Source organism: Amblyomma maculatum, chromosome 10 (assembly GCF_055883805.1).
Source record: "Amblyomma maculatum isolate TAMU_Amacu chromosome 10, ASM5588380v1, whole genome shotgun sequence".
Taxonomy (NCBI): Eukaryota; Metazoa; Arthropoda; class Arachnida; order Ixodida; family Ixodidae; genus Amblyomma; species Amblyomma maculatum.
The window spans coordinates 18,513,396-18,527,304 of record NC_139353.1 but is presented as its reverse complement, the minus strand read 5'-3'; the positions used below and the strand labels follow the sequence as shown (position 1 = coordinate 18,527,304).

At 46.5% G+C, this 13,909-nt stretch overlaps 1 protein-coding gene across 1 annotated transcript in view; it reads left to right on the top strand.

Annotated features, from left to right (window-relative positions):
• The first annotated feature begins 6,298 nt into the window (after positions 1-6,298).
• The window catches only part of LOC146175735 (putative chitinase 10), a 37,747-nt gene continuing 30,136 nt past the window's right edge, over positions 6,299-13,909 (top strand). Inside the window, exons 1-5 of the mRNA XM_084581197.1 lie at positions 6,299-6,553; positions 9,601-9,795; positions 11,290-11,355; positions 12,317-12,585; positions 13,241-13,353. Of these exons, the coding sequence (XP_084437323.1) occupies positions 6,400-6,553; positions 9,601-9,795; positions 11,290-11,355; positions 12,317-12,585; positions 13,241-13,353 (797 nt within the window). The 5' untranslated portion in view covers positions 6,299-6,399. The remainder of the gene's footprint in view (positions 6,554-9,600; positions 9,796-11,289; positions 11,356-12,316; positions 12,586-13,240; positions 13,354-13,909) is intronic.

The following is a 13,909-nucleotide window of genomic DNA, read 5'->3' as shown; positions in this document are numbered from 1 at the left end:
GGCTTACACTAGCGCAGATCGTCGCGAGCATGCAGAACGTGCCATTCACTCTCGCATCCAAAGGCCGAATGAGAGTGTCCAAGCATACGTCGAGGACATGACGCGCCTCTTCAGGCGAGCCGATCCCGCCATGTCCGAGGACAAAAAGGTCAGGCACTTGATGCAGGGTTTGAAAGAGCAGTTGTTCGCAGGTCTTGTGCGAAACCCACCCTCGACTGTAAACGGATTCCTTGCGGAGGCCACCACAATGGAAAAGGTGCTACACCAACGTGCCGTGGCTTATGACCGACCTTTTCATACACGCACAACCGCGGAATCATTTGCATCTTCAGAGCGGCATCACGATGCATTGCGCGAACTGATTCGCAGCGTCGTGCGCGAAGAACTAAGCAAGTTCTGGAGCCCTCTGCAGCAATCGCCATCTTCCGTTTCTGCTATAGTGCGGGAGGAGGTGCGGCAGGCACTCAAGAGCCCTCTTTCGCCTGTAGTTCCGAGCCCGCCATTGCTGTCGGGGACCGACAATCGTCCCACATATGCGGAAGTTCTGCAGAGTCAGGCTCCCCCTTCACCACCGCCCATTCTCGCGTCACCTACAGTTCCGCTGCCCTCGGTGCAGCCAGTGCAGAACTTCGACAATCGCCCGCTGCCCCGACGCAAAGCCGACATTTGGCGCACGCCTGACCGCCGTCCGCTTTGCTTCCACTGCGGTGAACCAGGACATCTCTACCGGGATTGTCCGTATCGACGCCTCGGTCTCCACGGCTTCCGCATCGACTCGCCTCCTCCCCGGTTTGGTCAACGACCCCGAGTTATTGAGGAGTACCTGGCGGAGCAGCGTTCATCTCGTTCGCAGCGTCAGCCCCGCTCCCCTTCGCCAAGGCGCTCCTCCTCGTTCACTCACGGTTCCTCGCGAGAGGACCAAGGCCGCTCGCCTAGCCCTGGTCGGGAAAACTGAAAACAGCGACCTTCGGGGGCGAGGCCGCTGGTAGTCGCTGCGTTGAAGACCTCCCGTCGTCGCCGCTTCGATCCGACCGCGAGCTGCTGGTACCGTCACCTAGGGAAGCAAAAAGCATTTCTCTGGACATTCCGGTTATTTTAGACGGTCGCACTACGGTCAATGCTTTAGTGGACACCGGTGCCGATTATTCAATTTTGAGTGGTCGCATGGCGACTGTTTTGAGGAAGGTGCTCACTGCTTGGCCAGGTGTGTGCCTTCGAACCGCCGGCGGTCATATAGTTACTCCAAAGGGGATGTGCACGGCTCGCATTCAGATTAACGGACGTACGTTCGTCGTTAGTTGCGTTGTTTTAAGTGACTGCTCCCGTGACCTTATCCTCGGCATTGACTTTCTGCGGGAGTACGGAGCAGTTATCGACCTGCGAAATAGACTCGTCACGTTTTCGATGGGACAATCTACCGAACAAGATAGTAGCAGTCCTTGCAATAACGCACTTCGTGTTTCCGCTGAGAGCGTCTCGCTGCCGCCGCGAAGCAGTGCTCTTGTGGAAGTTACCTGTGACGATTTCCGTACCGGTGATGCTGTAGCGGAGGCGAACCATACACTCCTGCTTGCTCATGGCATTTGCGCTCCCCGAAGTTTATTGTCGTTTCACAATGGCCGGGCTGCACTCCTTGTCACAAATTTTTCTAATGAGTACCGACACTTGTTCCCGGGGACTGCTATCGCTTTTGCTGACCATGTTGCGCACGATCCGGTCTGTTTTGCATCCACGGCAGTAGAAACTAACGAGCCATCTCTTGACAACATCGACATTAACTGTCACTTGTCAAAGGAGAAACGGCGGGCTTTAGAGCAACTGCTGCTAGACTTCAAGCACTGCTTTGCTTCTTCCTCGAAGGTTCGTCAAACGCCCATCACACAACATCGCATCATTACTTATGACGACGCTCGCCCAATACGACAGCAGCCTTATCGTGTGTCTGCCAAAGAACGAGAAGTGATCCAGACGCAAGTTCAGGAGATGCTGGATGATGGTGTTGTGCAGCCTTCACAAAGTCCGTGGTCTTCACCAGTAGTCCTTGTCAAAAAGAAAGACGGCACTCTTCGATTTTGCGTCGACTATCGGAAATTGAATAATGTGACAAAGAAAGATGTATACCCGTTGCCGCGCATCGATGACTCACTGGACAGATTGCGACGTGCGAAGTATTTTTCATCTATTGATTTAAAAAGCGGCTATTGGCAAATCGAAGTAGACGAAAGAGACCGAGAAAAAACCGCATTTGTCACTCCAGATGGCCTATATGAATTCAAAGTACTCCCATTTGGATTGTGCTCTGCCCCAGCTACATTCCAAAGGATGATGGACACCGTCCTCACTGGCCTCAAGTGGCAGATCTGTCTTGTGTACTTGGACGATGTAGTTGTTTTTTCCGAAACATTTGATCAACACCTCGAACGCCTTCGAGCTGTCCTGGAAGCCCTCCGTTCTGCTGATCTCACGCTGAAGCCCCAGAAATGCCACTTCGGGTATACAGAACTCAAGTTCCTCGGCCATGTTGTAAGCGCTGATGGGGTGCGCCCGGATCCCGATAAGACTGCTGCCGTCGCACGATTTCCCGTTCCAGCTAATAAGAAGGCTGTTCAGCGCTTCCTCGGCCTGTGCGCATATTATCGGCGTTTCATTGCGGACTTTTCTCAGATCGCAGAACCTCTGACGCGCCTTACAAGGAAGGACACCTCCTTTGTGTGGAACTCTGAGCAGCAGATGGCCTTCTCTTTGCTTCGTGAGCGCCTTCAAACATCCCCTGTTCTGGCGCACTTCGATGAAGCGGCTGACACTGAGGTACACACTGACGCCAGTAGTATCGGTCTTGGCGCGGTCCTTGTTCAGCATCAAGACGGGTTTGAGCGAGTAATAGCCTATGCCAGCCGCACTCTCTCTCGTGCCGAAATGAACTATTCCACCTCAGAAAAGGAATGCCTGGCGGTCGTATGGGCTACTATGAAGTTTCGTCCCTATCTTTACGGCCGGCCATTTAAAGTCGTCACCGACCATCATTGTTTGTGCTGGCTGGCAAATCTGCGAGACCCATCTGGACGACTTGCACGCTGGAGTTTACGTCTTCAGGAGTTTGACATAACCATTGTTTACAAGTCCGGCCGCAAACACGAAGACGCCGACACGCTGTCACGAGCACCCGTTGACACTGGCGATACTACAGCCGATGACGATAGCGGTTTTCTAGGAGCCCTCAGCGCATCTGAGCTCAGGGATCGACAAAGAGCTGATCCAGACATCCTTCCACTCATCGATTATCTGGAAGGGCGTGATACGATTCTGCCTCGATACCTATCTCGGCACCTTGATTCCTTCTGCATACGGCAAGGCGTATTGTATAAAAGAAACTCCCAGAGCCAAGACAGAACTTACCTTCTGGTAGTGCCATGCGAGCTCCGTGAGGATATTCTCCTTGCTTGCCATGATGAACCAACGTCTGGTCATTTGGGTTGCTCACGGACTCTTGCTCGAGTGCGCAACATGTATTACTGGCCAGGACTTTCCGCAGCAGTGAAACGCTATGTACGAAGCTGTCGCGAATGCCAGCGCCGTAAAACACCGCCCCAGAAGCCTGCCGGATTTCTCAAGCCCGTTAAAGTACCCCGCATTCCGTTCGACCAAATTGGAATGGATCTCCTTGGCCCTTTCCCTTTGTCGCAGGCCGGAAACAAATGGATAGTCGTCGCTACTGACTACCTGACTCGATACGCTGAGACAAAGGCAATCCCTCATGCCACAGCTTCCGAAGTAGCAGAGTTTTTCATGCACAACATAGTCTTGCGGCATGGCGCCCCTTCCTACGTCATTACCGACAGAGGGACAGCTTTCACCTCACAGCTGATCGACCGCATATTCGAGCTGAGTTGCACGACCCATCGCAAAACCACAGCGTACCATCCACAAAGCAATGGCCTTACAGAAAGATTGAATAAGACGATTGCGGACATGTTGGCAATGTACGTCGATGTGCAGCACAAGACCTGGGACGAGGTGCTGCCGTACGTTACATTTGCGTATAATACAGCCTTACAAGAGACAACGCGCTTCACACCATTTCGACTTGTTTACGGACGCGAAGTTCAGAGCATGCTCGATTCCATGCTCCCGTGCCCAGATGATGACCAGCTATCCTCAGATGCCCAGCAATATGCCATCCGCGCTGAGGAAGCCCGCCAGCTCGCCCGTGTGCACATTGGGCAGCAGCAGACCACTGACGCGCACCGTTACAACCTCCGGCACCGCCAGGTTGACTACAAGCCTGGAGATCAAGTCTGGGTATGGACACCAGTTCGCCGTCCAGGCTTGTCAGAGAAACTCCTTTCCCGCTACTTCGGGCCGTACAAAGTGTTGCGCCGTGTGAGTGACCTTAGTTATGAAGTTATCCCAGACGGTGCCACACAACCAAAACGTCGAAAGCACAGCTCGGACATTGTGCACATTGTGCGACTGAAGCCGTACTACCACCGATAGCGTATGGCCACCCGCTGTGACCACTCTCTTGCTTTTCACACCATTTTTACCGGCCCTTCTCATTTTTTTTCGGAGGGAGGGGGTAATGCCACCTAGCGTTGCCAGGTGGCGCATGACTGAGGTGTGAAAGGAGGACGAAGTTGAAGAGGACGACAAAGTGTCGCTTGCACGTTTGCGTCTGTGCTGCTGTGTTCTTGTGTCTGGGCTACCCCCTGCTATCATTGGTATCCTTAGTCACCGTGTACGTGACAATATATGGCAATCTATCGCTCCCCATCACCTAACCACTTTGAAATTTCCTTTTTTTTCTTGTCTCAAAAACAAATAAAGCTGAAATTTTTATTATTACTTATTTACAAGCGAGTTCAGTTGTAGACAATAGTCCCTATGTATAACTATAGCGACAGAGAGCAGTAGGCGGGCGATTCAGATTAAGAACGTTGCCGGAATTAGTGGAGTGCAGCTGGCACAGGACTGGGATAATGGGGGAATATGACAGAGGCATTTGGCTTGCAATGGATATAGTTACACTGATTATGATAAGCACAGTATTTATAGCAACGCTGCCCCCTTTCTACGAAAAAAGCATCGGTAGTTTCTCAAAGAATCATCTGTCCATCTCTCTTAGTTTACAATCTTTATTGATGCCCTTTTTAAAAACGCACATATAGAAAGTAACTCAGAAAAATAAACACGATTTCAGCACCGACGTGTCGATTGTTCAAAATAATTCAAATGGTAAACCGAAATTCATAGGAGCCGACACCAACTAAAGAATAGTTCGAATTCTGCTTCCATCACAGACTGAAATTTTTACTGCGGCAACGGTATAGTACTGCTATTTGACGACAACCCTGGCGTCACCTGTGTGAAGCTTCTGAGAGCTAGCTTCCACCCTGCAGGAGCCTATGCGGCGGTAGAGCGAAAAAGAGACGGCGAAATTGAATTCGAAGTCGCAGTGGAGAGCCAGTTGACTTTATGAAGCACCACCAACTAGACATCTTTCGCCCCGCCCCCCCCCCCCCAAAAAAAAAAAACAATAATAAATCCTCCCCCTCTTTCCCCTCCCCGTATTCCAGAATCAGCGCCTACCGTGCAGCCACTTACCTCCACCAGTCTTCACCTTCCAGGGCTGTCGCGTTGTTAAGCCACGCCTTTAAACGAGCCTGTACATAACATCAAAAAGAAGTAATATCGAGAGCCAATTCAACTGTTCTCGCAAGTATTTCCCAGAGAGGTTGCACGAATGTATTACGACCTTCATTTCGTTATCAAAGACCCGATGCTATGTGTTACATGTGGCTGATTACACGGAATAGGCTGCAGCGAAGCACCGACCGCCGATAGAGCATTGGTGTCAAGTGGTGGGTCCCCAATGCAACGCATCACAAAGGTAAGAGATAGGAATAATGACGCTGGGCTCCGCTAGCCACTGCTGCAGGCCCCATCCTTAAACCTGCTGCAACGCATCTTCTATATTAAAAATAAAGTAGTGCTGCAGTCAAGCGATATCAGCAATTTCTGCAACCATTTCTGCACCCCTCCTCCTAACCCCCCCCCCCTTCCCCCTTCCCTCTACTATCAGCCCTTTGCAGTACTAAACCTACCCCGATGTTCACCAGTGCCTTCTCGCCGCTAGCATTGCAACGTGGAGGGTGCTTGATAGCGAAGAAAATTATTTCTGTTCAACAGAAAAACAAGCCTCCGTCAGTAGTCGCACATGATAAGGCGACCGGTGTGAAGTGCGATAATACCAAAAGATAGCTGTTGGCGTACTACTGAAACGGGTGTCGATAGCTTGCTTCACAATACGCCACGTTTCTACAAGTGCTACAAAATGTGCTGGGCATTCCCAAAAGTAGTTTTCGTATTTCCTGTCTCAGCATGGCATTTAGGTAATCACTAATGGATTCAGGTAAAGTTTTCATATCACTTACATATTCGTGGAACAAGAAGCCCTCGTACAGAGTACGAAGCATGCCCATGATGTCGCGTTTTAGTTGTCCTGCCAGCTGCATTGTTTTCTGCGTGGCCGCATTTGTTGCCTTCTTCTGTCAAGGTAAGTTTAGCGCATATGTCTTACTGGACCGACAACAGAGGTGTATGATTTGGCATATGGAGTTTAACCTACTAAAGTGGCATCGACTGTCAGGGGCGCCGTAATTGAGGACTCTGGTAATTTCGGCCACCGGGGGGTATTCAACGTGCTCTAATTGTATCGAGCAGTACACGGAGCATTGCGTCCTATGGGTGCAGGTTGCCATGGTAACGGGTAATGATGTCATTAGCAATAACTACGTAACGACAGTGACAATGCTTCCAACTAAACGCGGCTGCAGCAGCCGAGATGAAATGAGCATTCTCGGGATCAGCGCTTAGCCATAGCCGTGTAGAGAATGACAAGAATTAAGTACTTTTTAGACTCGGATAGTTCTGCTATTATGTATTGTCACCTTGAAAGCCGTTTTCAGCGCATGTGAAACATACAGCGCCATGCATTGTTAGGGCGAACACACAAGCACGTCGCACGTTCTCCGGAGCCCCAGTGCATTTGACCCGGCGACAAAGTGCCGCAAAGTGTTAAAAGCGAAAATGACACTGGAAGTCAGGTTTCGCTTTGTATGTCACTTCGTTTCGGTGCGTTCCAGTGCCAACGCAATAATGCTCCACGGTATGCAGGCATGTGCTCGAGTGCTCCTCCACGAGTGGATGATCCTGTTAAAATTCACAAGCCTGACATCAATACCGAGAGAGGTCCTAAAATTTAATTTTGCAGCGGCTCCTAATTCAGTAGGTTAAGAGGATAAAATGAACCACATGAACAGTAAATAAGCGTACAGTGTTACAACTTGCAATATTCGAAAAGTGCCAAATAAAGATGACAACATTCCTAACAAACGAATCCAAAATATATTCAGCTCATGGCTACGAAATAAAAGGCGTAAGCTTGTATTTGAAAGCAAAATTCCAAATTGATAAAATTATGGGGGAAACTTAAGCTCCGTCTTAAAGGGTATGACGCGGTAGCGTAGGCTACGACCCGACATATAAAGTTCAAGTTTAATCAAGCCGTATGAGCGTGCCTGCATTCATGGCCTAGGAGTAACGTGAATGCATGTGCCCTGGTGGGCTGATTCTAAAAGCAGAGACCCTCGCATATGAAAGGAAAGGTCCGAGTTGACAGCTCCTGCCCAGCGTAACGTCAACCAACCTCACGTCATATCGGTTCCCGGTCGTGCAACCTGCCACCTGACGGCACCATGCTGGTGATATTTCGCACACAGCACCGACTGCGGCGCCTACAACGCCAAAGGCAGTTTTTCTTATAAGCTGGGACTTTAACGCTATTGCGTTACTAAGCTTTCAACGGTTTGAAGCCCGACAGTAAGGTTCGTGTTTGAAGGGCGCAAGGTGCATGCGTTGTAGGGCTAAGTACTAATCCACAACTTAAAAGAGAAAAGTCAGACTTTGAGTCCAATACTCGTAATAAAAATAAAAAAGCTTGTTTTCGTAAAGACACCAACCGCATCTATTGAGTCTTTTTTTTTGAATATCACGAGGGCAAAACAAAACCTACGTTACTGAAAAAGGCTGTATGGTGCAATAACATCATAAAGATATTAGCACAATATGTCCCAGTTACATACATGGTCGTACATTTTTTGACATTCTTGGAATTTGTTACATCTGTATGAAACACCTGCTTGAAATAGTACACTCTACTTGTTTTTGAGTAGCTTATGGACAATTACACAAAAGTGTCATGGTTTGAATTGTCTGGTAAAGCTTAAACAGGTAGTTACGAAAGAGTAAATTTCACTTTTCGATTGTAGTATTGAATACGCTGTATTCATTTTGCGAGGCCAAAGTGGACCATAGCTTGGGCTAATGTTACGGTTTATCTGATGCAATAACCGGATGAGAGCAAATATTCAGGTAAAGCTAAGTTGCGAATACAATGAAATAATAAAAGCAGAAAGATTAACTAGGACGTCTTTGAGAACGCCTGGTAACTGAATGTTACAAAGTACAGAAATGAGATATGTGCGGGCCTATGAGGTGATACAACAATCTGAACGGGTAAGTATGAATGACTAGTAAAAATGCTTATAATATTACATTAGTTCATGCATTTTCTTTTTTTTTTCTAGATCATGAGCTATGACATGAAACGCGGCTTAGGCTATCTTCCTCAAAAGTTCCTATGTGCGAATCAACTTGCAAGCTAATATCTACGTCCATTGCAAGAAAAGAATGGCGCTCTCAATGAAATCTGGAATAATTTTTTGATGAAAGTGTCCAGTGTCTTCGGGATAATTTCAGTTCTACGGAATAAAAGTCAATAAGCTGTGAGAGGAGCTGAATCTCCAGGTTGTTTTTTTTTTTGTTTCAAGCAAGGAATAATTCTTTGTTTTCTTTTTTCTTTTTTCTTTCTTGTTCAGGCGTAAAATTGACATAATATATTCCTGTGTTTTCTGAAATTCAAGAGGTGATGAGTCCATGTTTCCATATACTGCCTCATTTGTAGTTTTGAGAATCTAGTGCAAACCGACAACAGCTCTCTGGTTTAATTCTAGCCTCGAAAACCTCGCCTTTAGGCACGTATAGCTGCATTCGTGAAACTAAACTCCAGAAAATACCCATCGGTACTTAATATCGCTTGTTTCCTAACAGAGTTGTATCCTTCATTACTGGGACATCTCTTCACCATTTTTTCGCAATTAGTCTTTTCGTGTTTTTCAAGTGCATTTGTTCTTCCTACACCTATACATCGAGATACTATTTTTTCCCCACTCTGAGTATTTCATGGCCTTTGCTGTAAGTGGAAGTATTAAATGTCACCAAACTTGACCTCACTGTACTAAACGTGAGCCTTATAGCGTTTTCTTCTTCTCTAGAGTGTCAATTTCCTTGACTATTACCTGGTGCATATCAACGTCCGCCTACGTTAAACCTTGAATTCTCTAATAACTGAGTTATCTCGTCTGCAGTGCATATTCGTTTAGATTGGATGCCTCTAACTGCCATATGGATATCATTGTCACTACTTTGATACTGGTAAAAAAAAAAAGATAGAAAGAGGTTTTAGCCTCTGCTTTTTCGCAGCCACTTCTATTGCCCAGAAGCCCGTGTACTACACCTTCTGCTTTTGGGACGCCCTCTCTCGGTGGCGGCCGGCTCCGCACAACTTCAACGTCAGCGACATTCCAGCCGAACTCTGCAGCGCCGTAGTCTACTCCCACGTGACGATCGACGACAGTAACGGCTGGATTAGATTGACGGAGCAGGAACTCAAACTAGGTAAACTGGTAGCATGTTACTTAACCATTTTCTGCCCGTATTCTTGCCAAATTTCACTGCAAGCAATACATCTATCTACCTTGAGAAGCTTTGAGATCTCCTGGATTTTTTGAGCACAATGGTCAAACCATGGGCTTGTTTAAGAAATGACTGATAGCGAAAACGTGGTTGACACACGTTAGACATTGGATACAGCTGCAGCAGCAATGCTCTCCTTCCGATTGATACTGCTATTAGCAACTGTTTAAGCGCCACTCTTCCACTTTACTTCCTCCTGAGGGAACTATCATGGTGTTTTTTCGATTATATGCATTCAATGGTCGACCTTGACGACAAACTACAAATTAAAATGATATAGAAAAGTAACCTGGGTTTAACTCCGCTTAAATCAAATGAAGCGTGCAAAAGCAAAGTTTAGCATTGTTTGGTATGGTTTGCTTGGCGTGCAGCATTGAAAGTCTGGCACAGTGGATGGCAGAATGATAGTCCTCTTAACTACACAGCATACAATTAATTACAGGTACATATGTCGCTGGTTTGAATCCCTGCCAAAACTAGCCTCTAATTTGACTAGCAGGAAGATGCTAAATGTGAAGTGAAATGGTATGGCATTATCCTGTACGCTGCACGAGGATCGGTTGCGTCAGAATTTCGATACAAAAGATGATAACTCTGGTGCCAGATGAAGGTCCATTTGTGATGCGCCATGAGAATAAATTTCGCGTCAGAAGCGATAGGGGGCAAGTAACATATCCCAGGGACATCTGTTGCGGATGTCATCGTCAACTCTCCGCTTCCGTGGCTGAACGACTGACGTAACAGTTGCTAAGGCGACCAGCGAGCACAGGCAAGATTTGTTCTCGGCCCTGACGATGTTATGGGAGCTTTATCACTGAAAGTACTATCAGGGCCAACTGGGAGAGAACGACGCTTTGAGCCTATAGGGTCCATGATGATGAACTGTAGTACGAAAAAGCAAGTTAATTTTCAGCTTAGTAAGCTGCTATAGAGGTAGCTCAGTGTATACCGTCTGCCCAACTGTAGGGGGAGGGGGGGGGGGGGGGGTGAAAGGTTACGCATTTAGCATCTAATGAAAATCATCGGTCTCCTACTGAATATAGCTGTCATTCGCCCAGGTGCACCCGGAATATTAAAGGGAGAAATGTGTCGGCAAAAGTGCCACACTCCATTTCATTCGTTTCTCGTAATTCTTCCTTATACGGTCGAAAAAATCGCGAATCTTTATCAAGGGAATATTTGAGTGGTGGTCAGCCATCTAAGCATGACCAGTGAAATATCTTAGCACAGCTTATTGTCTTGCTCGAGGCCTAGAAAGTCTTCATTCGCTCATAAGTTTTCTGTAACAAACAATTTGAAACTTTTTCTAGGATAGATTCTCTCGAGGAAATGCTCTCGGCCTCTTTTCCTGCAGGATGAGTCCTAAAATGGATGCCTGTTTACGGGCTAACCAATAATTGTCTTTCCTTTCACTAGATCCCGAGGCTAAGGCATACTCAAAATCATTTATCTACAACCCGATATGGCTGCTGCCACCTCATCGTAAGTTATTCTTGTTCATTGTTTGATTGTACTGTGAAGCTTTGCTACCTGGCATTTTTTACACTTTTTCTGCCTTACTTTGGTTCGTGTCTTTAACTAATTAGAACATCACGAAAAACATGGTCACAGAAAAACGTCGTAGGTCACTGAGAGTTATCATATCTCGCCTTAAATCCGCTCTTATCGCACAAAAAGACGATTTGTTGTTTTGAATTTTGGTAACGCAAGTATTGTCTCTCCTCCTCGACCATGTTTTCGTAACTTCGCCGCTCAGTTAATCCAGTCATCGTAGGCGACCGCAAGTGCAATAAAATATTCTGAAACTTTCCGCTGGTATCGTGGTCAATAGGAAATTGTTCTTTTCATGTAAAAATAACAGTAAAGTATCATCCGCATTTTCCCCATTCAAGTTGTACAGTGTGCAATATTATGCGATATGTGCAAAATTTTTCATAGTTCGGCCCTCAGCCCCTGTTAATGCTTCTATTAGTGTTTCTCATAGCCTGAATCGCTTTGGAACGTTAAACCCCATAAACCAATCTACCATACTTAAAACGCTGCGTTTGGTTAGTTTCGGTAATAGCTGCAAGAAAGATATCAATTCTTTTCGGTATACTACGGCTGTACATACATGGCTGATGCTCTGTGAACTCTAACGTGTATTGTTGAGAACATTATGTATCACAGCGGTAGCTGTAAAAATGTCTTAAGCCGGTTTCCGAACGCTCAGTGCTTAGAAGTTCGCATGAGCTGGTGCAGAGCAAAGGCAGATTGACTTTTGCCCAGCTGAAACTTTGCATCTCACAGACTATTAGACAAACACGAAAACGGACCGACACGGAAAAAGTGGACATCTTCAGAATAGAAACAGGGAGATTTTATTGCAACCATATTAGTCTTTTAAGGCAGAAAAGCTGAAGTCTTCCTTCTTATCTTTCTGACCACTTCTCACACTGGGTAGGAGCATTCCGGGAACTCAGCGAGCTCAAAAAGCGCAACCCAAAGCTGAAGATACTCTTGGCCGTGGGTGGTCCTCAAGAACCGGTGGAAAAGTACTGGCAGTTTTTTAGGAAGATGCACATATGGAGGGACACAGCTTTGAGTCTGTCGCAATGGCTGAAGACGTACGACTTCGACGGCGTCGTGTTCGACTTCTTTTCTGGCACCGCCTCTGCTCACGACTCCGTTCGGACGTGGGATACAGGCCGCCTCATTCATCCGTTCTTGAGGGTGAGGAATTCTTTCATAGAAACTTTTCATTTTGGATTTTTTAAGTTTACTGCGACGCGACTTCCGTGTGCACTATTGTGAGCTAAAGTAAGAGACTCCAGGACATGTCGATCTCCAGATCAGGAGTGCTAGATTAGTCGGAGTCCGGGTTTGGTGCGACGTTGTAAAGCAAGCGCACTTTTGCGCACGATAGTACTGCATAGCGTCCCAAACTTCAACATCCCCTATCCTTAAGGTAATGAGAAAAAAATGTGATCAAGGAAACTTAAAAGGAAAAGAAAAAGAGGTAGAAAAGAGAAAGGAAAGGAAAAAGGAGAGGAATGTATATAAGCACCTTTTTTACATCCATAGGTGTGTTGAGCCAGCCTTGAACTGCTTCGTGTGTGCCAGTATCAGCATAGTTATTCTTTTTAATCAACTTTTCCGGTAACTTCCTACCTGTTTAGGACGTTATTAAGATAGGCTTGTTCTTGCGGGTAGTAAAGAGGGGTTCCTTCTAATGCGCTCTTTGAACATGTGGTCTAAGAGATGGCATCTGGTAAGTCCACTGTTGATAAAAAATAAGCATACAGATGAGCGGGATGCAGAACCGTGATATAAAAGGCTGGAGAAAAAATTATGACGGATGTATTTTCGCTTCGTCATGCCCGCGCAGGATATTCGCACCAAGTTCAGGCGGGATTATATCACAGACTGGCGAATCGTCTTGACGCTCCCTGCTTTCGACAGTACAACACAGCGCCTTTTCGACATCGGCAGACTCTCGCAGTGAGTCCATTGCTACATTGTGGAGACACTTGAAGCAAGGCATGGTTGTATAGAGAAAAAGGCACATCTTTCTACTCTGATGATCTAGTTGTGCTTGTTCATCACCCTGAAAAAAAAATCACTGGAACTCACTCTCCACTAGACATTCTAAATTACAGGTAACCCCAAAGGCAGTCAACGTGTTTTTACACAGGCGTCTTTCTCGTTTACAACGCACGAAAGTGTATGTATAACAATGATATCTGAGATTCATGTATAAGAGAACGCATTAATGCATTCTCCTGGACCATCTAGAGCTGTCTTCAGCATAAAAACTAATTTTGTTCTGTTGCATAGAAACTTCTCTCAGGTCTCAAACTTTTATACAAAAATAGCCAAGGGCTCCAAAAGATATGGAGGTTCCATATTTATCATAACCAAACTAGCTTCTTAACGAAAACCCAGAGCCGCATAAAATCTCTTTAAGACCGCGAACCATTCTTATTCCATAATTTTACAACATAAATGATGGTTGCCTTCTATAAAATCATTAGATCTTGCTAGCTGAACATGTCCG